Raw genomic sequence first — 26,870 nt, 5'->3', positions numbered from 1 at the left:
GCTGGTGGAGAGCCCTTTGTGAAATCCCAGACAGCTGCTTCCGGCCTGTGTAGACATTACTGATATGACTAGACATGCTTCCTTTGTGTTTTGGTACCTGAGATTGGAAAATACGAATAAGCACCACAAGGAACTAACAAGGTGACACACGTCTCCTCCCAAGGAAGTAACATGGAGTCCAGACTTTTTATGATGGTACAGGATTATAGCCTAAATCCTGTACCGTCATAAAAAGTCTGGACTCCATGTTACTTCCTTGGGAGGATCTTGTGACTCTTGATAGATCCTGTCAGCGTGTAACTCTAATCTGCTGAGAACTGCATGGGCGAAAGCTTTCCCCAAGTACCCAGCAGGGGGATTCCACAGTTGTTACAATCATGGTGGTCACCTTTGTTCTTATAGGGTCACAATGATGGGGTTGCACATGTCTTATGGCACAGATCCTTTCCCCCAACACTGCAAGAGAAGGCTGTGGAGGTGCATCATGAGGGAGGACTTAAGGCTTTCAGCACTTCTGTTGGGATTCCATCCTGCCCTGGGTCTTTACCACATGCCTAAGAGTTGATGACAAGCTTCAGCTTGTCAAGGGAGGGAGGGAAATCCAGCTCTTCCAAGACAGGCAGAATCCGGATGCTATCAGTTGCTGTGTTGGGACTCAGATAGATTGGTAAAGAAAAGGTGTTTTATATGCACTGTATATGAATAACACGGTGACACCAGATGGTGCTGTGGAGTCCCATCTTTCTCTATATGTATAAGGTTAGGTAAAGGTGAAGGACCCCTGACAGTTAAGTCCAGTCGTGAATGACTTTGGGGTTGCGGTGCTCATCTCGCTTTACAGGCCGAGGGAGCTGGCATTTGTCCGCTCCGCAGACAGTCATGTGGCCAGCATGACTAAGCCGCTTCTGGAGAACCAGAGCAGCGCACGGAAACGCCGTTTACCTTCCCGCCGGAGCGGTACCTATTTATCTACTTGCACTGGCATGCTTTCGAACTGCTAGGCTGCAGGAGCTGGGACCGAGCAACGGGAACTCACCCCGTCATGGGGATTCAAACCGTCCACCTCCTGATCAGTAAGCCCAAGAGGCTCAGTGGTTTAGACCACGTGTATATAAGTTTACAATGCGTTTAACTGAATCGCTTCTTTGACGTGTCTAGATCCAGCCTTGGAGACCATTTTTTCCAACGAGTACAGTTCTTGATAGTGCTCTGTCCATCTATTAACAGTAGAATCATAGAATTGTAGAGCTGGAAGGTCATCTGGTCTAACCCCTTGGGATGCAGGAATCTCAGTTAAATCCAACCTCTGCTTTAAAACCTCCAAAGAAAGAGTTCACCACCTTCCGAGGGAGTCCGTTTCACTGTCAAACAGCTTTTACTGTCAGAAAGTTTTTCTTGATGTTTAGTCAGAATCTCCTTTCTTATAACTTGGATGCATTGGTTCTAGCCTTTGGAGCAGGAGAAAACAAACTCGCTGTGTTTTCTATGTATCAGCATCAAAAAAGGCTATTTGTTGCCTTGCAAAAACCGTCACTGGGGATTACACAGACATCCTGTCACTGGTAAGTTAAGTAAGACCCATAAGAAAAGCCTTTATCCTGATTATTATTATATCACTATAATTTAATCTCTCTCTCTATTGTTAGTGTGCGTGGAATTCTGACATCATGGCATGCAAGAACATGGAGGGATAAATTGGCTGTACTTACCTTGCACAGGTCAATGGACTTTAAAATGCCATTTATTCCAGTGGCCTGGCCTGCTCCTTTGATTCTCAAGTGATGACTAATTAAAGATGACTAATTAAAGAGAGAGACCTGCTAGATTGTATTGTTAAAGTGATGTCTAGAATGTGTAAGATGTTATTGGAATGGGAGACAAAAGATGAACAAGTGAAATCTTCAGTGATACATTGGGCAATAGATATGGGTCATAACAAAGAAATGCAGGCATGGGAACAATTATGGAAAATGGATATAAACGTTACAGCATGTTATGGTTTAAGAAAAAAATATATGAACACGTTATATAGATGGTACTTAACACCTAGTAGACTGGCAAAAATGTCTTGTATTAAGGTTAAAGCTTACTAGGAAATGATTTATAATGAATTGAAAAAGATGTTTAAGATAACATTTGTTTAAAAAATCAGAAGCTTTTTTCTTAGGGATTTTGAGATCAGAATTACCTAAACAATAAAGAAATTTATTTATGTATACAACTACCACTGCAAGAATGATATTTGCCCAAAAATGAAGGAGTAAGAAGTCCTAACGAGAGAAGAATGGCTACAGGAACTAATGGAATATGCAGAAATGGCGAAACTTACCAGAAGAATAAGAAATCAAGATAACAAACTTTGAATAAGGAATGGAAATCATTTGTTGAATTACAAATTGCAAACAAATTAAGACATTAGCAAGATTATTGTAAAAACTTGCAGTTTCTAAAACATATAGGAAATGGATAAGAAAAGGAATAAATGGAGATAATTTGGATATCCAGGAAAAAAGAAAGAGAACACATTTATAGAACCACAGAAAGAGGGGGGTGGAAGTTGAAGATTTATATATAAGAATTGTTTCCTTTTTTGCTGAAATGTTTATTTGTTATAAATTAAAATCAGATTTATTTTTTAAAAAAGAATGTTATTTTTTTTGCTTTCTTTCCTAATATACTGATTGGTGAAAATACATGTACTGTACATAACCATCCTACAAATTTATTTCCCAGGTTATTTTTGATCCCTCCAGAAGGGGGCAATCTAAGGCTATTTTGATTGATTGAAGTCCTGGATGAAAAATAAACAAAAAATTGACAGGAGTCTACCGGCTGATGGCATGTGGAAAGAAGTTCGTTTCAAAAGGGAGAATATTGCTATGTTTTATTGCAAAAGTTATATTAACTTCTTTTCACATCAATAGCAAAATGGGGGGGGGGTGTAGTTCTGTGTGTTACATTCATATTTCTTTCCCGACTATAATTCATATGCAAAAAGATTCCCATCTCTTTATCAACCACCATACTTAGCAAATTCCTTACTTTGCACTGCCAGAATTCACAAGTTGGTACCAGTTTTTTCTAATACCACAGGAATGGTGGGTGTCAGCTTACACAAACCCTCCCCCTACTTAGCCTTTAGTAACTAACTCTCTCTAATACCACAGGGAGTCAGTTTACACAAATCTCTCCCCCCCCCCCCTAGCCTTTAGTAACTAAACTCGTCATAGATCCACCCATCAGCTGCACTTTACTGTAGCAGAGCCATTTCCAGCCTCCTCTTGCTGGCACTTCAGACTGGAGGCTGCAGAGAGTCTGAAGTACACATTTCTTTGAAAACTGCTGCAGTTTAAAAAACACTGAAAACCATGCTTCGGGTAATTGTGGAATCTGCTTCCAATATCCCTAGACATAAATTCGGAAAACCAGATCCTATCGTGTCCGTTATTTTTAAAGGTAAGGAAAGCTAACTTGTGAAAGATTATTTTAAGCAAGGATGTTTTTCAATGTGCCAAGATGCCATGATAAAAAGTGTAACAGTTCTGGTAATTTGCAAATGACATACTTCTGAGGAAAGTAGTAACTTTTGTACAACACAGGTTTTTTTTTAAGAAGTAGGGTGGCATTTTGTGGAGCGGCTCTTTCTAAACTTCTGTATAGGCTTGTTGCATCTATGCCCACACATAGATAGAGCCCCTCTTTAGTTTGGATTAATGTGTAAGTGAATTTCACCTTAAGAAATTACTTTTTTGCAACAGCAAATAGCGATTTTGAGTGTTTAGTTCACATCTTTTTTTTTTTAAATGGAAACACAGATTTCTTTTCCTGTTTGCCTTAAAATAGTTTTAAAAACATTTAGAACATTAATCATCTATGTTGTTAGACTCCTTCCCCCTCCTTGGGGGCTTTTTGCTTTTCAGACTTTGTGCTTAGCAAAGTAATAAAAGATGAGGGAGAGAAAAAAGGAAGCTCATTTGCATTTGTCCGTAAGTGTGAAACTGACAGATTTATTCCACTTTCCTTTGGTGTAAACTTTGTGACGAATTTCAGTTTGTGCTACTTCCTATCCTCATAAGTAGATGGTTGTAATACTGTTATGTTAAGGTCCATATAGAGTAGTTTGCCTTATAGCTCATCACATACATTAAACTAGGGTTGCCATGTTTCAAAAAGTAAAAACCAGGACACCCTGAAAGAAGTTGTTGAGCTTTTTTCGATTGACTTGCCTAAGATCCAGGACAAAGCACCGCCTTTCGGAAATTCCCCTTGATGTCTGCCTTTGGAATCCCGGTAATGTCCGGGAAACTCCGGACGTATGGCTGCCCTAATTGAACAGACAGTGGCCTGAAGTTTAGATATATTATTCTTGGATGCCTGTGCTGAACTGAAAAATAGGTTTTTCTGGATGCAGATAACTGCAGGATACTGAGTTTACAATAGGCTGAGATTATTTAAATAAGGAAATACAGTGCAATAAGGAAGTTGGTTTGTACCGTAATACTTGAAAACCTTATTACTGGAATATTTGAATGGCATTGTGGAAAGGTGTGAACCATAGTTTCCTCTACTCCTAGTTGGGTTGGTTGTTGGTTTTTTTAAAAAAGGTTTCTGTCCACTTCAGGCTTCCTCAAACTCGGCCCTCCAGCTGTTTTTGGCCTACAACTCCCATGATCCCTAGCTAGCAGGACCAGTGGTCAGGGATGATGGGAATTGTAGTCTCAAAACATCTGGAGGGCCGAGATTGAGGAAGCCTGGTCTACTTGCCATATTTTAGGATATTCAGCGCAGTCCTTCTGTTCTGCCTTTGCATAAAATTCAAATGGTGGCTTGTGAAACAGGAATTTATGGGTGAATAAATGCAGTAGTTACAAACCGACAGAGCAAGCCTTCTATTCACATTACCATGGGACTTAAGATATACTACTGCTGTTCAGTTATTTCTAAAAGCTCTTTGAAAGCAATGGAAGGGAACTTATTGGTGTTAGGCCTGGGGCTAGTGCAAAGTTGCGCCATCTATGCGGGTGTGGCTATGGACTGATGTAGTATAGGATGTGGAATGTGCTCCTTCCCTGTTCTTCCCACATCTCCCCCCCCCCCCGGCTATTCCACCAGCATATCAAGGGTGTTCCGCCAGTGTGTCTGTCCTGGTGCATTGCATTTGGTATTCCCCTGGACGATCAAGGCTTCCGCTGAACCCCACAAGTTCTCAACCAGTAGATCTGCAGCATAGGATTACACCCCTAAACTACATTTTTGCAGACCTTTCTTGGTTTTTCTGAGACATCGCTTTGTGAAAAAGCCAAAGGCTGATGTATGATATTCATGATTTTTTTGTGATTCATTCATGGTTTACACAGTCCATATTTGAGCTTGCTCAAGGTGTATTTACCTTTAAAAAAAAAAAAACTTAGCTAGCTGGATTTTTGCACGAGGCAGTGTATGGGTAGCTTAATCGTAGGATAGGGGTCAAATGATATATTGCACGTTATCTGTATTTACTATTTTCCCCTCAGCAGTACAAAAAGCAGCTTACCTTGGTGCCCGGGGGTCTGGGAGGGGTGTAGGGTGTGTTAGGTGATAAAAACCACATGGCGTAAGGATTAAAGACACCCTCTCTCTCCCAATCTAATTCTCTCTTCTGTCTGCCTGTTGGCCTGCCTAAAAACAGGTGAGAATAAATTCACAGGAACATAAAGAGCTACCCCATACTGAGTCAGACCATTGGTCTATCTGGATTAGTAATGGATGCAGGTGGCACTGTGGTCTGAAGCACTGAGCCTCTTGGGCTTGTTGATCAGAAGGTTGGTGGTTCGAATCCCTGTGATGGAGTGAGCTCCCATTCTCTGTCTCAGCTCCTGCCAACCTAGTTCGAAAGCATACCAGTGCAAGTAGATAAATAGGTACAGCTGCAGCGGGAAGGTAAACGGCATTTCCGTGAGCTCTGGTTTCTGTCACGGTGTTCCGTTGCACCAGAAGTGGTTTAGCCATGCTGGCCACATGACCCAGAAAGCTGTCTGTGGACAAACGCAGCCTCCCTTGGCCTGAAAGCAGAGATGAGCACCACAACCCCATAGTCGTCTTTGACTGGACATAACCGTCCAGGGTTCCTTCAGCTTTTTTCACCTTTACCTAGTAATGACCACACTGACTGGTGTCAGCTCTCCAGGGTTTCAGGTGTGGGACCTTCCCAGCCCTACCTGCAGATGCCTGAGATTGATCCTTAGACCTTCTACATACAGTGCAAATGTCCTATAGCTGAATCTTCAGCAAAAGATAGGATTTGACCTTTAAAAGGTCCAGTACGTAATATAGGTTTCATTTTTAAATTACCTTCCTAGCAGTAGTGTAGCAGAGCCTCCACTTCTTCCATCAAGGTCATCTCTTGAGGCGCCATGTGCAAATCCTCTGCCTGCCAAATAAGTTTTTTCTCTCGCATACAAATCTACCAAACAAACTAAGCAGGGAAAGACGTACGTTATATTATCGTGCATGGCTAAGGGTTAAGCCGCCACCTTTTGGTTTATTTTAAAATCCAAAATCCCTTAATTACAGCCAGCCAAAAGGTCACAAAATAGCGAGCGAGCGTTGGAGCCCACCAGAACTCCTCATAAGGCTGAATGTTGAAGTTGGTGTGTGAGCGAGTAAGAGAGACATGGCAGCTTGATATTGAATTGTCTGTATTAGTCACAACTTCATTTTTGCTCTTTAAACTTAGAAAGAATGTAGCTGTGGGGGGCACGGCTGTGAGGACTGGTTCCTATGACCCCTGGGGTTCTTTGGAAGATTCACAGAAGTTCCACAATGCAAAACTCAATAATTGCTGACACCCTTCTTTGAGAGACCGCTTGTTCCTCAGTTTTACTAATGCGTAGCCCCGGGGAATGGTCTGTGGAGAGTGATGGTAGGACCACGGCCCAGCCAACTTCCTGTGTCAAATGAACATGCCACAGAATGCCCCGATTTCCTCAGTAGATAAATAAATGTAGGAAGGCCTGATTTCCTGAGGGCAGGATTTTTTTTAAAAAAAGTTCATTTTAAAGCCCTTGAATCACGTCTTCCTCTCTTCTGCTTGAACTCTCCCTTGCATGCTCTAATATAGTTTATATAAAAAACATTTTGAGGCAGTGAATTAGTTGTTATGTTTAATTGTGTCTTTTTCACCCTGGTTGAATGCAATGAAAGATAGATGTGCAGGTTTTATATTATTTGTCTTCCTCTACAATTCTGTAGCTGAAGTTAGGATACTTAAAATACAGTCACCAAAAATGTGTTGGCATGTTTATGGGTTTTTCAGCGTTCTTCAAGCCCACAGCCTTAATGAAGTTGAACCATATGCATAAAGTCACAGAATGAGAGACTTTAAGGCCTTCTGGGCTCATGGTGGACCAGGCAGATTACTGACTTTCCACATGCAAATTTGAATCAGATTGTTGGAGAAGAAGTTTGGATAAAAGGGCAAAGGTGTATCCTTATGGTTCTTCACCAAATGTCGTTTTCTTCTTGAAAATGTTAAGTGAATAGCTTCAACAGAGAGGGAAAGCAGCAAAGTAGTCCAAAGATGCAGTAATTCTAGAGCCTCTAAGGGCCTGGGATGTGGGTGGTATTTACAGGATCAGAGCCAAACGTAAGTGTGAGTAGAAGCAAGTCAAGAACAAGCAAAGGAGAGAGATTTGGGAACCAGGAGAATATCCTACCAGCAGCAATCACAGGGATAGGTTGATCAGCAGAATATTTAGAAACAGTATCATCACAATTCCATCTATTTCTGTTTTTTCTATGCCTTTAGAAATTCTTGTTTTTATCTGTAAGCTGCCTTGAATCCTATCAGGGAAGAAGATGGGGTATAAATAAATATGTAATAATAATTCTGTTACTAAGGCATGAGTGTTGGTGCAGCACAAGAGGAGCATTTCATCTGGGTAGGGAAAGGTTGAATCTCCAAAACTGCCCAATAACCACTGAGCAATAGCCTTGGAATGCTGACTGACTGACTGGGGCAAAAGCAGAAAAACTGGTAGGGGGAATGGACTAGAGAATCTTGCAGGGGGTCATGATGGACTGAGTGCAATACTGAAAAGAAACACTTCACATTGGTTAAGGTTCTGTTGAAGGTCCTGCTTGCCCTTCTGACTGCCAGTTGATAATGGCAAAAAGGAATATAGGAAGCATATAGGAACATATACTGAGTTAGACCAAATATGTTTATGCAGGTGCAGGTCAATTCTGTGTCCAGGGCAGCTGTCTACCAGCTCCATCTGGTACGCAGGCTAAGACCTTACCTGCCTGCAGACTGTCTTACCATAGTGGTTATCTCCCGCTTGGACTACTGCAATGCACTCTACGTGGGGCTACCTTTGAAGGTGACTCAGAAACTACAACTAATCCAGAATGTGGCAGCTAGACTGTTAACTGGGAGTGGCCACCAACACCTAATGGATCTTCACTGGCTTCCAGTATGTTTCCGAGCACAATTCAAAGTGTTGTGCTGACCTTTAAAGCCCTAAACGGCCTCGGCCCAGTATACCTGAAGGAGTGTCTCCACCCCTATTGTTCAGCCTGGACATTGAGGTCCTCCTCTGAGGGTCTTCTGCTGGTTCCCTCACTGCGAGAAGTGAAGTTACAGGAAACCAGGCAGAGGGCCTTCTTGGTAGTGGCACCTTCCCTGTGGAGCACCCTCCCCTCAGATGTCAAGGAAATAAAGAATTATACAACTTTTAGAAGACATCTAAAGGCAGCCTTGAATTGGGAGGTTTTTTAATGTTTGATGCTTTTATTATGTTTTTAGATATGCTGTAAGTCACCCAGAGTGGCTGGGGAAACCCAGATGGATGTGCGGGGTATAAATAATAATAATAATAATAATAATAATAATAATAATAATAATAATCCCTATTCAAAGCCACATGCCCCATTTTTCTTCTGCCAGCAAAGTGTTGTAGCTCCCCCCCCCGCCCCACAAGTGTTTTTAAAGCAATGGCCATTTATCATGCTGGCTGAGGCTGACCAGAGCTGGAATCTACCAATATATGGAGGGCCACAGCACCCCCAACCCTGAATTAGAAAGACGATAACAAAGAATTCTGTATCACCATGTCCCTTAGCTGCCCTACATAATAAGCCCCTGTCCTTGCCAAAGGAAAATTGCATCCTTGGCTACTGCCGCTTTTTCCATTCATTTCTTCTACATGAAACAATTAGTTTGGACCAATGCCTGATATTACTAAATATATGTTAAAGCACAATGAGCTACAATATAATTCAGTTTAGACTTATAGCATTGTGGTAGATATTTTCCTGTATGAGTTGCAAATTTACAGTTTTTGTGGTCTGGTCTGAGTCATTGTCCTGCATAGTCTTTCTAAAACGATTCCTGTTACTGGAATGTGAGTCAGTTCCCCACTCCCTGCACAAGGGCTAATTGTCATCGCCTCCTCCATATATCCAGCAGAGAACTATCAGGAGTACATTAGAGCTGACTGACTCAGTGTTAGACAGAGAAGGGAAGGTGGAACTTGTTCATTTGTGTTCCTCCTCAACACACAGTGCAATCTTGTTCATGCCGACTTGGAAGTCAGCCCCACTATGTTCAGTGGGTCTTACTCTCTGAGACCCGTGTTAGCCTTAATTCAACATGATCCATTAAAGGTGCAGAGATTATGAACACTGTAATGAAGGGATGGGGAACCTGTACCCCTCCAGTTGTTGCTGGACTCAGATTCCCAGCTGGCTCAGCCAGTGTGGCTGGTGCTCAGGAAGGTGGGAGTTATAGTTCAACAATTCCTGAAAGTAAAGCAGTTACTGGATCACTCGGTCGCAGTCATTAAAAAACAGCCTTATATCAACTCAGACCATTGGTCAATCTATCTCAGTGTTGTCTCTACGCTGATTGACAGCAGCTCTCCAGGGTTTGGGGCCAGGAGTCTCTCCCAGCCTATCTGAGATGTCAGAGGCTGAACCCAAGGCCTTTTGCCTGCAAGGCAGATGCTCTGTTGCTGAGCTATTGTCCTCCTACAACACCCTGCTGCACCATTGTTTGTGGTGAATGAGGTTAAATCAAGGTGTGTCTTAAACAGCGGCTTCACCACAGACACAGCAGAATGTACACTAACAGAAAATATCTGTTTTGAAAGGTGTGGGGGGAGCTGGCAATATAGTTAGGCCAAAACAACTTTATTGGGAGGCAGGTTTATTATGTACACAAGCACAAAATATTCTGTATAGATTAGCTACCATGGCCAGCAACCAAATAAATCAAGTCAGCCCTCTTGCATTAAAAAAAATATTATTTTAATATATTGTGATTGCTGTTTTATATATCTTCCAATCAGTAAGCACGCTTTTGTTTATTTCCAGATGAAAAAAAGAAAACAAAGAAAATTGATAGTGAACTCAACCCTGTTTGGAATGAGGTGACTTTTTTTTATTGGTTCTGTTGTATGTGATAAGGCATAGCATGTGTGACAAAGTTCAGCCCTATTCTCTGTTGTATGACATTATGGAACAAGAAATCACATGTCACAACCGACTGGTCCTGTGATTCTCTGTATCCAGAAACAAAACTTCCACAGTTCCTGCTAAGGGGAGATGTCCAATATCTGGTACACAGTTTCCATATTTCACTTTAGTGGGAGAAGTCCTTGTGCATTCTATCTATGTCTTGTTTCATGGGATTCCAAGTGAGCTTCCATCATGGATCAAGATCACAACTGCTTAGCTTCATTAATGTTGGAGCATTTGGTGTTCTCAGATCATCCACTGCATTGACTGCATCTCTAAAGACCTACACAAAGACCTCCCAGTATGTTTCTGAGCACAATTCAAAGTGTTGGTGCTGACCTTTAAAGCCCTAAATGGCCTCAGCCCAGTATACCTGAAGGAGTGTCTCTACCCCCATCGTTCAGCCAAGACACTGAGGTCCAGCTCCGAGGGCCTTCTGGTGGTTCCCTCCCTGCGAGAAGTGAGGTTACAGGGAACCAGGCAGAGGGTCTTCTCAGTAGTGGCGCCCGCCCTGTGGAACGCCCTCCCATCAGATGTCAAGGAAATAAACAACTATCTGACTTTTAGAAGACATCTGAAGGCAGCTCTGTTTAGGGAAGATTGTAATGTTTGACGGTTTATTGTGCTGTAAATTTTCTGTTTGGAGCCAGCCAGAGTGGCTGGGGAAACCCAGCCAGATGGGCGGGGTATAAATAAATTATTATTATTATTATTATTATTATTATTATTATTATTATTATTATTTAAAACCTAGTCTAATATCTTGATTTCTGCTTGCTGAACCCCAAACTACACATATTGTAATGCCATATATGAACCTTAAGACCTTGCTCAACATTAGATGTCAAGGTGCCAGCAGAGGATTATTTTAAGTCTTTTCCAGTCTTTTTGGTTGCTTTTTTTTTTTTAAAAAAAAAGTAGTAACAACATACTTTGGATGCATGGTAGGGCAGGGCAACACAAGCTTGTGTGTATTCCTCTGCAGCTGGTTCTTGTCACCTTCCTGTCACCTTCCACTTTATAAATATTAGATAGATTGCAAAACTCCAGCATACTGGGACAGTTTAGCAAAGGTCAGTTAGACTCAGAGCTAATAATAGATAAATCAGTGGGGCTTTCTTAGTCATGCCGTAGTGTAGCCCAATCTTGGAAGCTGGTTCCATTGCATTCACTATGCATCCCTTTCAATGGGACATAGTCATGACTAACCTTTGGTAGATTATCCCATTGTGCACATGGATGTACATTTGTACACCCCCCTGAACATATAGCAGTTACACATTTGATACTGTCTGAACTGGCCTGGAGTTCTACAGGCATTTTCAACCTAGATAACTACATGCAAATATAGTCTGCACTTATCTATTTAATTGTGTTACTAATGAAAAATGTTGATTCCTTAAATCTTTTTTTATTGCCTGTTCTTTGCATGGTTATGTTGTTGTTTCAACTTCTAAGGGTTATTCTAATTTTTTTTGCGCAGATTCTTGAGTTTGATTTGAAAGGAATCGCTCTGGATATTTCATCAGTCCTGCAGATTATTGTGAAAGATTTCGAAACTATAGGGCAAAACAAGTATGTTGACTTTTTGAAATTTTGAAGGGGAGGGATATATTTCTTTTTCAGTGCAATTTGCTTCGTGCAAAAGGTGTCTTTTAAAAACTAATTGCTCTAATTTTGCAACACATGTGTATGGTTAGAAAGGACTTCAGACATCTTACTGGATCATTTACTGTTGGCTCTTCTGCCTTGTACTTCAGCTAACCTTTCAGCCGTATTTCTGAACTATGGGAGGACAAGATCTCTGTAAACATAACGTTTTCTTATTCAGCATCCTGACAATACGTTGCGTGTTGCACCCAATGTAACAGTGATGGAGCCCACACTAGAGGGCTTACAATATAATGTCGCAAGGCAACAGTGATGCTGAGAGGTGGCCTCAAGAAAGTATAGGAAGGATGGGTGCGTTCAGGAGAGAGTTAATCTGTAACTGAGAAGTGCCCAGGAAATGAGGCTTGTTCAGGAAAGATTTTGAAGAAGTGAGTTTTGAAGTTGTGGGTGGAGTAGCTGTTCTAATTATAATGCTTTGCAAAAGGCATGGAGCTTGTCAATGTGTGGCAAGAGAGGTTGGTTAGCCTGTGTAATGCCCATTTAAAAGAAGAGGGATGAGAAACTGCAATGAATAGCTTTCTTCCGTACTTTTTGGGTCAGGACTGCAGCTGTGTCCAAGGTATCCAATCAGAGTAGCCCAGGCCATACATCTTATGGATATACTTCAGTGGGATGTTAAACAGCCTAATTGTAAGGAGGACTGCAGCCACAAACAGCTACCTTTGCAAAGTGTGTTTCCCTATATTTTCCCATTGTTGTGGAGATATGCATGGAGATGATGCTGGAGGCATCACAGATGTGTTTATGCTTGTGATTTTTATCTCTGAATGCCAGCGTAGGTGTGTGAGACAGTTGGATCTAGTCCTTATGGACACACCCTTTCATTTCAGGATGTCAGAAAGGGAAAGCAAAGTTCTTTTAGAACTTTAACATATTGTACAGTTTGCTTTCTGATTCATGGGTAAAAATATTGTTCCTAGGAAATGATTAAAAGTTCACCAAGCAATGTTTATTTAAAAAACCCACTTCCTGCAAACAATTCTTTCTTTCACTCACTTTGCAACACATTTTAAGCAAACTGCATTTGCTTTTGCTGCTAGGGAACCAAATCACAAAATTTCTACTTTCTGAAAGAAAAGGGCAATTCCCAGTTACTTAGAGCTTTTAATATCTGGTAACAGACACACATTGAAATAATAATGATATGTTTACAGTGTAATTCCTCACATGTCTATTTAGAAGTAAGAGCCATTGAATTCAAAGGGGTTACTCTCGAGTAAGTCTATGAGATTTTAACCTTAGGCTCCAATCATAAACACACTTATTAGGGAGTAGGCCTCATGGACCACAGAAGGATTTATTGCTGAGAACATGTGCATAGAATTGTGCTATTAACTTGAGAAGAAGAATGAGATAAAATTAATCCTGCATTCAGTTCTGAATATTCTGAATATACAATATTCATGGGACACTTAAAAACCAACCAGGGCAATAAAGCTCTAGAGCTTCTCATTTACCTGGATAACTAGGGCCAGTCCAAGACGTTCTGCTGTCTGCGGTGAAGAACATGGTGATATCCCCAATACCATTCAGTCGAATCTTACTTCAACCGGGCTGGCCTCCACTATCCACAGGATAGCTGCCTCAGTTTACTTAATGAGAGGGCCAATTCCAATTACGTGTACTAGGAAAGTACACTGTAGTTCAAATCTCATGGAATTTTTGGGGTATGTGTTTTCTGGTGAGAGAAACTCAGGCACAGGCCTCCTGACTATAATAGAATGCTCATGAGATCACAAAAATGGGATAGATCCTTATCTAAAACAGGTTCAGTCAAGCATCCGTCCTAGGATTTCAGGTGATTCTTTCCCCCTTCTAAACCAGATATATCCATTTCTAGACGAAGGACATGTTTGCAGCTACCCACTTGTTCTGTTTGTGTTTCACATGATGATCCAGTGCTGATCATTACAAATATTGGTTCTCTTATTTATGAGTAGGGAGTTGGCTTCCAGCTTGTCATGCTAAGTAAAAATAATGAGCAAACAAAGAAAACTTCTTGGGAATAAGTAGCTTCTCCCTGCCCTTTTAGGCCTCTCACACAACACTTTTCTCTCTCTCTTCTTGTAGTAGTAAACCTCTTTTAAAAAAGAAGAATGTATTGTGCCCTGCATTAAATTGACTTGCTAGAAGTGCTACACTGAGATGGAGAACTTCAGGCCCAGACTTCTCTACCTAGCCCTCATAAATCTCCTCAGGCAACTCCTCTCACTAGCTCTGCTTCGTGCCCTGAATTTTTTCAACTCACCTGCTTTTGCCTCAGGGCCCTGCATACTACTAGCGTTTGGCCCTTTTTAGGCCATTCAGAAGGGAATGTGGCCCTCGGGCTCTTAAAAAATTCCCCACGCCTGTGCGACATGAATGTTGAGATTGGGGGAACATCTTTTCCTTGTGGTCTGTCGTAGTTCTTGTATTACTTGCTCTCTCTGAGCAAAATCGACCAAGATGTTCTCATTCTGGTGGGGCTGGTGCAGAAAAACTTCCTGGTGAAGTTCAAACTGCATTTGTGCCAAAGCAACAAAAGTCGAGGAAATTCCTTGCGGAGAAACCCAGGGTGGAAGGAGTGTTCGTGGGGTTTTTTTTTGAAGTCTTTACTGAGTTTGCTCTTTGGAGAATAAGCCTGGTAAATGTTTCCTTGCAGTTGTGTACTGCCAGCAAACTACTCATCGCTGTGGCATGTTTGTCCCAGTATTTAAAGCCAACACAGCCACTTCATATTCCCGCCCCCACCCCCTTTTCCTGGAAGCTGAAACATGCTTTGACTTGCAGAAACTTTTATCGTACCTTCAGATCAGAGCAGGCTTAAAGTGCAGGTGCTGGTGTTTTAAGGGAACTTTAAAGGCTTAAAGTGCAGGTGTTATTTGTGGTGTTTCTGATTGTTTTTTCCTTTTTTGTGAAAGATTGTATTGTTGTTTATTACTTTTTTGTGTGTTTTATGTATCTTTCTATTGTTAAACTTAATAAAATATTATTATAATAAATAAAGAAATAAATAAAGTGCAGGTGCTGTAACAAAAGCTTTACCTCACTGGAAAAGTAATTTTAAAAGCCCTGACTGAAAAATGTTAACATGCATGATACAAAAGTTGCTGAAGGTCCAGCTCACGTGACGATTTGCACAGCTAAGTTTTCCCTTTTAAGGAAAATGGGAGAGAGGATGGAGGGGGGACACACATCTGCTTTCTGTTATGTTAGCTTCCACTTTGAAGTCTGTCATTTAGCTAAAGCAGCTTCTTATTCTTTTATTTTACATATAAAACAGAAATACAAAAGAAGTGTAACACAGGGGGAATCTTTTCTGCTACTGCATAGTACAGAATAGAAGTTCATGTTACAGAAAGCAAGTTGCACCCAAAATTTGTGTCACGTGGTTTTATTCCATAAGTGGGAGGAGAAATGAACAGTTGTACATATTTTTCCAGACACTGAATGGTTGGTAGGCTAGCAACTGAAGAGAAAAGTGGTAGGTCAGACTTTTACTCAAGAAAACAGTTATTTCTTCACAGTGAGGGATGTAAATTTACAGCTAACTTCTCCAGCTCTGGTCCTCTGCATGTTTAGTCCAAAGTAAGTCCAACATTTAATAGGATTGATTCCCAGGAAACTGCCCATAAGTTTGTAGTCTTAGATTTTTAAATAAAACTATTCAAATAATTTTCAGTTCCTCATACCATCCCTTACTACATACCATACTTTTAAAGCACATTGCTTCCCCCAAGAAGCTATGTCAGGTTATGTCTGTCTCTCTGGAAATATGAGTAGCTGCTTGGTAAGAGTGTTAAAGATGTGCTCAGCCTTTATATTTCTAAATAAATGCAATATACCAACAAGCCTCCAGAGAGCAACACCCAAAGAAAACCAAACCTGGGTAACTTTTCACTAGCCTGAGAAATGGTGTGTGAAACACCACTTGACTTTTCACCTGTGTTGAAAGTAGTAGAGATTCTGTGCTGTCTGCAATCCTATGAGAAATTTTGTTAGGATATATCCTGACCCATTTAATGTTGCAGGAGGTAGAGGGAAAAGTTGCCACTCAACAACCTTAGGCAATAGGATCTTGGTATAGGGATGCCCCCAGTTTAGATTTTATCTGCTTTAAATGAAGGAAATAACTGTGTGAATGGGGGAGGGGGGTGTCATAAAACGAACATTGCAAATGCCACTTACAGGCAGCACTTTGTGTTGAGGTTCACTCCCACTTCTTCAATTTGCTTTGACATAATTGTTCTATTGTTATCCCTCACAATTTTTCGATAATGCAACTATTTTGGTAGACCAAACCAACCAAACAACCAACCAACAAACTAAACAATAACCCAATCTGGAGATAAATCAATCCTGGCCATGCATCTTGTGGGATCATCCACATAACCTCGCCTAGTGAATGCAGTCGCAGGGCAAAAGGAAAACAAACTGATTGGCAGGAAGGAAAATTGGTTAAAAGTTACTTGGCATGAAGGTTGCTTAAGTCCCATTAAAGGTAAAGGTAAAGGTACCCCTGCCTGTCAGGGCCAGTCGTGACCGACTCTAGGGTTGCGCGCTCATCTCGCTCAAGAGGCTGGGAGCCGGCGCTGTCCGAAGACACTTCCGGGTCACATGGCCAGCGTGACGAAGCTGCATCTGGCGAGCCAGCACCAGTGCCGCACACGGAAACGCCGTTTACCTTCCCGCTAGAAAGCGGTCCCCATTTATCTACTTGCACTTAGGGGTGCTTTTGAACTGCTAGGTGGGCAGGAGCTGGGACCGAACGATGGGAGCTCACCCCGCAGCGGGGATTCAAACCGCCGACCTTTCGATCAGCAAGTCCTAGGCTCTGTGGTTTAACTCACAGTGCCACCCGCATCCCTCTTAAGTCCCATTAGTGTCAAACAAAATAAGTGGCAGCGAAGGGACAGATTGCAATGCATGTAATGTAAAATTCAGAATATGATCTGTAGGGACAATAGTACTCAATAAGGGAAGAGTCTGTTATTATCTGTGATGCCTGGAGAGAAGGATTATGCATGTTAGATAAGAGCATTAAGTAATCAATCCTTCAGTCATGAAAGCAATTTCCCTAAAGACAGCTGTTGAGACTTTGGCTGTGTACACACCATACATTTAAAGCACATGACATGCATGCCAAAAGAATGCTGGGAAGTCCAGTTTGTTAAGGGCACTGGAAATTATAGTCCTTAGAGGGGTGAACTACAGTTTCAGAAGTTTCGGGGGGCAGGGAGAGTCACATGCTTTAAATGTGTGGTGTGCATGCAGCCTAATGGACACAGATGCAACTTTGGAATGGGAAATGTTGTTGAAATTAATATTCTAAACACAGCGGCTCTTGGAGCCCTAAAGTGTGTGGTGGAAAAATGGGGATGGCCATAGTTATCTAGGAAGGCTCCTTTGTATAAGCTTTCTTTCTTTCTTTCTTTCTTTCTTTCTTTCTTTCTTTCTTTCTTTCTTTCTTTCTTTTAAAATACAGCCTTTAAGAAACACAATGTCCTTGGCTCTAAATTAACACTATAAAATAGAATGCGCAAGTGAGCTTCTGTTCTGCAATTAGAGGCAATTTATAGATAAGCCCACACAAATGTATAATGCAAAACGAGTCAGCTGAATCCAGGGAGAACCCAAAACTCTTGCAAACTTTTTTCACAGCCTTGTGTACAGTAGTTTGATAAGAGCTGGCAGGAATGTGCATGTTCAAGGAGCTTCAAACAGACTTGTCCAAAAATGGAAACTTTGGCTCCTACCCTGAAAAAGAGGAAGTGAGATGCACAACAGGCTTCCGAAGCATACAGAAATAGATGGAAACCCAGAATAGAATTTCTCTCCCCAAGGCAACCATCCCGGTGAAGCCCTCACCCCTACTCAGGACCAGCTGAGATGCCCACTTTACTACACAAAGGAGGAGAAGCTGGAAGGGTAAAACTGGTCGCCACGCAACCTGGAACCTGCCTTTTCCACACACACCTCTCTGATGGTCCTTGTGCTTGCATTGTTGGAGAAACTGGCCAGTCTGAAACCTCTGCTTCGTCACTTCTTCCTTCATGTGCCTCAACAAGAGGATGATGTGGAGATTGAGAGCTGTGGGCCTGTAATTCTTCTTGTACAAATGCAGTGGTACAAATGCAGCTTGAAGTGATCCATCCCCCCCCCCCCGCCCAAATTAAAAGCAGTTACCTATGTCACTTCTGTGTCTGAGAATACAAGCAGGCTTCTGTAAGGAAATGTCTTTAAACAAAGATAATGGAAATGAAGCTGTCTCATCTTGTTGACAGTGTGAGCAGCCACACCCTTGTACCTTATGACAGCCGTGTAAGAACAGATTTACAGTCAGGATGGTTTTGAAATTTTCCAACTTTCGATACCATTTCCTCGTAGTGTGAGGGACTGTCTAACCAAATTACACTTAAGAAATGAATTGAATGCCGCCTCCATTTTCAGTGACGTTTAAAATTATGGGGACAACAGTTTCAGCAATATATGAAGTGCTGTCTTAATTTGCAACTGTTCATGCATTAGGGTTACATCTCCATATGAATCCTGGTTTATTATTTATTTGTTTATTGCTATAGCACCATCATTGGGTGTGGAGCTTTGCACAGTACAGTGGTACCTCGGGTTACATATGCTTCAGGTTACAGACTCCGCTAACCCAGAAATATTACCTCGGGTTAAGAACTTTGCTTCAGGATGAGAACAGAAATTGTGCAGCGGCAGCACAGTGGCAGCAGGAGGCCCCATTAGCTAAAGTGGTGCTTTAGGTTAAGAACAGTTTCAGGTTAAGAACGGACCTCTGGAACGAATTAAGTACTTAACCCGAGGTACCACTGTACAAGAGGACAGGCCCCTGTCTCCAAGGAGCTTACAATATTATAATTCACCACAGGGAGAAAAGAGGGTAAGGGGAGGAGTAGACTAGGAAAGAATAGGTATTGCCAGATTTACTCGAATCTAATGCACACCTTAATTTTCACAACATAATTTGGCCAAAAAAGTGAGCATTAGATTCGAGTAAATACAGTATTTCAATTACATGTACAGAAGTCACACTTGCTGTAACAAACATTAAGTGGAAATTGCTGGGCAACATCCAGCTGTGCCAGTCCAGTTGTGCAAATGAGACTTAGCCTTCCTCCCCTCTTTCATGCAACCCCCTGTGCTGCTCCAAAATCTGAAGCATTGGGGGACCCTTTAGAACAGATTAGGACGGTACAGGGGCTACAAGAGGTGGAGGAAGAGGAGGAGGAGGAGGAGGAGGAGGAGAAGGAGGAGGAAAGAACTAGGTCTCATCTGCTGGCAAGACTTTGGAGCACGGTCACTGTATTTTTTCCCTTAGCTAAAATAATGTAGTATTTGCACATGGGGCATGTAGGATTTTCATGTGGGGACTTACTCTTACATAGTGAAAATACAATCAAACAGAAAATATATTATGTCAGCTTTGACAGAGCTGATAATTGTTGTGGAGGTTGGGGACCCAGACCAAGATAGGAATGCCATTCCCCTCCCTTTCCAACACCTGGACAAGTGTTGTTAAAAGGTGATCAGTGCTGATGACCTTGGAAGCAAAAGAACAATTCTTTTGTACAGATAAAAGCTGCAAAACTTGGCCCAGTATCTCCCAGCACCTTGTTAATATCTCATATGCATTTGAATGCAAAAACCAAAAACTTAACAAATTGTGATTATTATTATTTTTAAAATAATATTTTTATTAGTTTTCAATCACAACAATCCAATAAAAGCCTCATTATAACAATGCCAAATCATAATACAATTAATAATACCAATCACTGAGATGCCAAATTATGCAATTTAAGTGACCCCCCGCGTGCTAGAATTGATGGTTTGATTATTTACTTTATTTCTGCATTCTTATAAATTTATAAATCTTAGAAATTCCAATTACGCTCCCATCAAAATAACAATCCCTTATATCGCAACTGCAGTTTTAATGACTTCCCTTCGTATTGACACATTAAATGATTTATACACCTACAGGTGAAGTATTCAAACTCTCTCCTTATTCTTCCTGTATGTGGCAATTATTCTGTCCATCATGTTTCTTCCTGTTCTTGTGATATATTATGTCTATCTTAAATTGTCATTATTTGTTAATGCAACAAATTGTACCATATTCATTTACAACACCTAAACTTTTAGAACTGACTTGAGCCCTCCTGCCAAAAATGCCAGTTAAGAAATGGCAACTGATCAAAGAAAGGTTTTCTGTCCTTTATATAAGACTCTAAGCGTATCCCTGGGCAACGTCCTTCCCTCTTGTCTTTCAGGTTAATTGGCACAGCAACTGTATCCCTCAAAGAACTAGTAGGCACACAAAGCAGATCGCTTCCATTCAAGCTCGTTCCACTGCTGAATGAAAAGGGACTGGAAACCGGCGTGAGTGACCTCCTTACTTTTCATAGTTGCATGTTTTACAGTATAATCTATTTCAACAGCACAGGAAACATTTTGGCAACATATATTTCATGGAAGCTGCATTGATCAATTTAAAAATTGCTATAGAGAGGGAAAGTGTGTGTGGAGGTAGGTGTTAAGGTGGGTAAGGAGGGTGCCATTTTGCACAGTTTTTTGGGCATCAGGTGCAATTTTATTTCCTATCCATTATGCACATTGGTTTCTGCAATCAAACAAGAGTTTGGGTTATGTTTCTTTTGAAGCACAATAAAATCTGAAAAGAATTATTGTGACATGAAATCAGTGGCTGGCGGCCTCATAGGCTTTTGCCCGATCCCTCTGCATGAACCTAAGTAGCTCTTTCGATCCTATGTGTTTGTGATTTTTCTTTTCCTTTAATTTAGGCAACAATTGATTTGGTGGTGGGGTATGAGCCACCAGCTGGACCTCCGAATCCAAATGACCCAGGGGGGACGGATGCACAAGGCATTGAAGGTATTTCAGCTCCCCCCACCCCCCGAATCCTTCCTCCTTTTCTGTTCCCTACAGGAATGTTGTTGTTTTTTAAGGTCACTAGATTTTTAGAGAGAGTTTCTAGCCAGACTGTTTCCTTTTTTAAAAAATGTATTTTTATTGAGGTTGAAAGGGACTTTACAATACATCATAAAGCCAGGAAGGGGGGAAATTAAGATAAAAACAACTGGTTGTAAAAGCCATTCCTCACCTTTATATATTATGGAATATTTTTTTTTAAAGAGCAGAGGTAAGGATCCTGTCAGGGAACTGCGATCGGCTCAGGGGCGAGAGGGGAAAAGCCGAATGGATTACAGAGAGCCCCCAAAGATCGTGGGAAGCAGCACCTCCTCAGCGGAGAAGAGTAACCACGCCTCCAGTGGAGAGGAGCTTCAGGGCTCGGAGGAAGCGAGGCGGTGCCAGGAAAACCTTGCCTGGGCAAAGCGGGGAGGAGAGAGGTTCTCCGTTACCCACGCCCTCCCTGCGCAGTAGGCTTCCGCGCCGAGGGGGGAGGCACAGATTGGGCGTCAAGAAACTACTCTGCTGGGGAAGGTTTAAGGACTGCCCACTCACAGCTTCTGCCAGTGAATGAGCCAGCCATGGGAGAGTGGCGCTCTGCACAGAGAAAGTTTATTTTGGCATCAAAAGCAAGGCTTCACAGCCGAGCAGGGAGGCATTTGCCTACTTGCTCTCGAGCAACCCCTTGGTACCCTAACAGATCCCATAAGATTAAGAAATAACTCCTACATATTCTAAATACCAACAGAGTTCAATAGTCAGCTAAGAAAGTTAGGTAAATAATCTCCTTCTTACAAGCACACAGCAAGACAACAAGCCTCCAGAAGGAAAACCAAGCAGCCAGGGGATGAGGTTCTTATGGAGAATTGATAAACCTTGGGCTCACAGATTGCCTGTCCCCTTCCTTCTTCTTCTCTGGGGCAGATCCTTCTGCTTTCAAACTGACCAGGGATTCCCATCTCTTCTGAACTCTGCAGGACATGCCACGGCCATAAACCACAGTTCAGACCCTTTCTGGCAACCCTGTCTATTGAGCATTCAGGATGATTTGCTTGCACAAAGCTTACACAGAAGTTAGGGCTCTTCCAGACTTACCTTTGCTCTGTATTTCTAGGCACAGGCCTGGGTGAACTAACCATAATTTGGAGTAACCAGGCTGTGTGCACATTATTGTTTACTCTGGATCCACTGTGCTCCCACCACTGGCTCTCAAATCGGTGTACACAGGCGTTACCCATGATGCGGAGTCATCCTGCGGTTTCTTGAGAAATACTGCTGTCTGAAGCATTTGCCCTCAAGCCAGAGCTTCAACTTGATGTGCATCAGGTGGAGACATCTGCCCGCCCTCTCTGGTGTGTTCGGCAACATGCAAATGTGGCTTGAAGCACAGCAGGGAGGGAAAGACCTTGTTGCACTTTAAGCCAGTTATGTGTACGTAGCCTAAATATAACTGGATCTCTGGTTAGTGGAAGTATATCTTACCTCCTTGTGGCTGTGCCATAAGATGGGCTGGTAAAGGTGTAGGAGGCCATAAAGTTACCATTACATCCAAGTGGGGCCGATAGGAAACAAATAAAACAGCCTATCTATTCTATGATAGTCCTTCAGAGCCAAACTAGACAGGATATGATAGGTGCAGGAACATTTTTTTTAGCTGGGCTCCACCCAGACACCAGCACATTTTCTTAGCTCAACCCAGCTCAGCTGGCTGAGGAGAAAATTGCTTGTGGGGATGGACTGTGGGAGGTGAGCTACCTGGGACACTTGCAAACCAATTTTTATCCTTTCCAGTCACTTTCTCTGGTATTTTAGAGGAGTTCTGTTTCCCCCCATTTCCTTTCTTCCTTCGAAGTGATGCGTTTTTTTCTGGAAGCAAATGCCCCACCCCCGTAAAGTTGCCCGTAATTGTACCTCAAGTTAAGTTTCAAAGGTCCATATTGTAAATCCCCAATGTCAGGGCTGGCCCACCCATGAGGCAAGGTGACAAATCCAGCTTCCAAGGAACACCTTGCCTGATGTTGTGATGCCAGCTGCAACTGCCACATGCTCTTTGGAACTACCACCTCCTTGACAGCCTCCCCATGCAGCCTCCCCATGCAGCCTCCACAGTGGCCTCTTGGCAAATAGGAAGCACTGCTGGTCTGTTTCCACCCCTAGGGAGGAAATGGCAGGGTCTGCCCTCTGGGGTCTCCTAGGCTCTGCATCCAACCAGCATGATTCAGAGTGGGCCTCTTTCCCCCTATGATGACCTTTGATTCGCAGTTCAACCATTGGGTAAGGTTGATAATATTCCCTCCCTTGTTCCCTATGTAGAACTTTGCTCACCCCTTTGTACCCTGGCAGGAGGGGGCACTCCTTAAATAGCTCAGTCAGTAGAGCATGAGACTCTTAATCTCAGGTGTGTGGGTTCAAGTCCCACATTGGGCAAAAGATTCCTGCATTGCAGGGGGTTGGTCTAGATGACTCTCAGGGTCCTTTCCAACTCTACAGTTCTGTTTCTAACCATTTTGTGGCTTGCCTCAGGTGCCAAAATGCCTTGAGCCGGCCCCATCCCAAAGTCTATGTTAACTCTTCTAATTCAGAGTTATGACACACTCCACTTCACTAAACGTTCAAGGTGTCACCTTGCTTGCCTCTATAAATCAAATTCATGCCTGAAGCTCTCTGTTTCAGTAGTTACTGCCGAAGATAGTCACTGTTATGATTTAAAGCCTCTCCCAAATGTTAGCTTTTTATGTCTTGAAAACCAATTTGTTAGTTTACAGAAAGCCTCATGTATTGTCAGAGGTTGTATGGCCTTGACTCCCAGGTGAGAAAGGAGGATCTTGCTAGTTAAAAATATATACTTAGAGGCCAGGGTGTAACCTTTCCCCAAGCTACAGAAACTTGTTCTTCCAGTTTTCATCAAGTAGCGTCACCTTTAAACTTTAAATTGTATTGTGGAAAGTGAATCTGCTAGGCTCTCGTGTTTTCCCCAGGAACGGAACATGCTGGAAGGTAGGAACTGGCCTAAACAAGAGAAATGTTTCATTAACTTCACTTAAATCAGAAAAGCACTCATGCAAAATGTGCTTTGTGCCACAGAAGGAGGTATTGCTTTCAGATGTCTGCTTGAAAATAAGAGTTTACTTTTGCAAGGTATTTTTGCAACACAACATGCAACCCCTCATCTATACTTTGAAGTGGTACATCCTACAGATAGTTTAATCACACAATTGACTATTGTTATTATTATTAGGAAGTTCTGCGGCAGCTGTTTGTATCTTGTATACATAAGCAGATACTTAGGGGTTTTTTTAATTAGCAATTTGGTTTCTGATCAGTAAAGTATGTGAAGATGAAATCTACTTTGAAAGAGAAAAATAGTATGAATAAACAATATGAGTTCCCGAGAAAGTCTTACTAAATTTATTCAAAAGCCTCTATTTAGGTATCATGAGTAAATACGTTATGGGAGACGCCCTTTGTGGGTTAATTATTTGTGGTAAAGTTTTGTAATTCAGAATTTCTGAGGATTTGCCACATTTTATTACACCATTATGAATGTCACAGTTTCAGTTCCTGGTTGAAGATGGATGCACAATATCATATTTACCTGGAAGAGAGGATCTATATTTTAGATATTTATTCAGCTTATATACCGCCCTATACCCGGAGGTATAGGGTATGTGGGACGCGGGTGGCACTGTGGGTAAAACCTCAGCGCCTAGGACTTGCCGATCACATGGTCGGCGGTTCGAATCCCCGCGGCGGGGTGCACTCCCGTCGTTCGGTCCCAGCGCCTGCCAACCTAGCAGTTTGAAAGCACCCCCGGGTGCAAGTAGATAAATAGGGACCGCTTTATAGCGGGAAGGTAAACGGCGTTCCGTGTGCTGCACTGGCTTGCCAGATGCAGCTTGTCACACTGGCCACGTGACCCGGAAGTGTCTGCGGACAGCGCTGGCTCCCGGCCTCTAGAGTGAGATGAGCGCACAACCCTAGAGTCTGGCAAGACTGGCCCGTACGGGCAGGGGTACCTTTACCTTATACCCGGAGGTCTCAGGGCGGTTCACAAACAAGACCACAACATATAAAATCAAACCAAAAACAATCACCCAATAACCCCCTCCCCCCAAAAAGAACCACATTCTAAAAGGGTGTTGGATGTCAATAAGATTGACCAAAGGTCTGTTTTAAAAGGAACGTTTTTGCCTGGCACCTAGAGGTGTATAATGAAGGCGTCAGGTGAAGTTCCCTGGGGAGAGCATTCCATAGATGGCGAGCCACTGCAGAGAAGGCCCATTCTCGTGTTGCCGCCCTCCAGACCTCTTGAGCAGGAGGCACACGAAGGAGAGCCTCGGAAGATTATCTCAGGGTACAGATAGGTTCATATGGGAAGAGGCAGTCCTTGAGGTATTGCGGTCCTGAGCCATTTAAGGCTTTATAGGTCAAAACCAGGATCCTGAAGTAAATTCTATTTCTGTGTTTCAGCCCAGCCTATTCCAAAAAAATGGTTTCACATAGAGTAGTGCAATGTTATGGTAGTGCAGATTATGCAATTGTCATTCATATCCTATGCAGAGTCAGATTAGATCAGTGGTTTTCAACCAGTGTGCTGTGGCATTCTGGGGTGTCTTGAATTGATGGTCAGGGGTGCCATGGGCAACACTGGCCTCTGTCCCTTCTTTCCTTCCCTCCCTTCCTCTGATACCCTCTCGCATCTCTGCTTCCCAATGGCTTGCACAGGTTGCAGCACACCTGGCTACAAGCTCCCCAGGCAAATGGTGCCTCTGGATCTGGCCAGGGAGTGCTGGTTGCCAGGAGCTGAGGCAGCTCAGAGATCAGGGGGTGCTGCTGCGGCGGCTGCTTGGAGGACTCCCAAGGAAAGGGAAGAGAAGCAGAGGCTGGGGGAACACTCCACAAGGGAGGGTGTTCGAAAAAGGGTGAGAGGCTGCCAACTTGGCAGGCAAGGAGTGACGTAACTGGGCCCCTGAGCCCCACAGGGGTCCCGCAGAAAGAATGTAGTTGCTCAAGGGAACCGTGGACTCAAAAAGGTTGAAAACCTCTGGATTAGAGAGTTATAACATGCCCCTTGTGAGGCTGCCTTTGATGACAATGTGGGAACGAAACTTGGGTCAAATGCAGTTGACAGATTGCTAAATGGAACATACAAACAGGAGCATATCACTCTGATACTTTTTTTCCTCTTCCCTGGTCGCCTGTTTGTTTCCATTCCAATTCAAAGTGCTGCTTTTGACCTTTACAGGCCTAAATTGCCGGAGAGTTGGATATTTTATGAACTTCCTATTTGACTCTCTATCTCAATGGAACATCAAATGCCCTGCTCTTCTAGCCCACTATGACCAGAGCTATTTAGGCGCATGCGAAAGTGACATGGGAATTGTAAAAAACAAGCAAAAACTTTTCTAAAGGAGGTATAATATGTGAAGACACAGCTATTCCAACAACGCTTTGGGTCTTATGCCTACTGATAATGATTTTTAATTAACTTAATAATTTTATTCATATGCCACTTTTACACCCCCCCCAAAAAAACCCCCTTCTCAGCCTCTGAGTGGCTTTTATAACAAAGAAAACAGGAAAGCATTTCAAAATCAAAGTGCAAAAGCAATTTCATAATAACATAGCAAAACAACACAATAGAAAAAAAAAAAAAATTCCTTCCAGTAGCACCTTAAAGACCAACTAAGTTAGTTCTTGGTATGAGCTTTCGTGTGCATGCACACGTCTTCAGATACACTGAAACAGAAGTTGCCAGATCCTTC

At 42.4% G+C, this 26,870-nt stretch overlaps 1 protein-coding gene and 1 long non-coding RNA gene across 6 annotated transcripts in view; both read left to right on the top strand.

Annotated features, from left to right (window-relative positions):
- Positions 1-3,145: 3,145 nt before the first annotated feature.
- MYOF (myoferlin) overlaps positions 3,146-26,870 on the top strand; it is a 76,842-nt gene continuing 53,117 nt past the window's right edge. For 2 of the 5 annotated variants that reach the window (XM_083614030.1, XM_083614029.1), the window contains exons 1-5: positions 3,146-3,456; positions 10,354-10,409; positions 11,981-12,072; positions 20,448-20,556; positions 20,979-21,069. In XM_083614030.1, the coding sequence (XP_083470156.1) occupies positions 3,369-3,456; positions 10,354-10,409; positions 11,981-12,072; positions 20,448-20,556; positions 20,979-21,069 (436 nt within the window). In that variant the 5' untranslated portion in view covers positions 3,146-3,368. The remainder of the gene's footprint in view (positions 3,457-10,353; positions 10,410-11,980; positions 12,073-20,447; positions 20,557-20,978; positions 21,070-26,870) is intronic. The other 3 variants (XM_083614033.1, XM_083614032.1, XM_083614031.1) reach the window with 3 other exon arrangements.
- LOC310762799 lies at positions 22,575-25,192 on the top strand. Its single transcript, XR_014548185.1, has 2 exons — positions 22,575-24,762; positions 25,141-25,192. It is a non-coding gene; the product is annotated as an uncharacterized lncRNA (long non-coding RNA).

This window comes from Podarcis filfolensis, assembly GCF_964270895.1.
Source record: "Podarcis filfolensis genome assembly, chromosome: 5".
Classification (NCBI taxonomy): domain Eukaryota; kingdom Metazoa; phylum Chordata; class Lepidosauria; order Squamata; family Lacertidae; genus Podarcis; species Podarcis filfolensis.
Note: the sequence above shows the minus strand (reverse complement) of the source record. Positions and strands in the feature narration are given on the sequence as shown.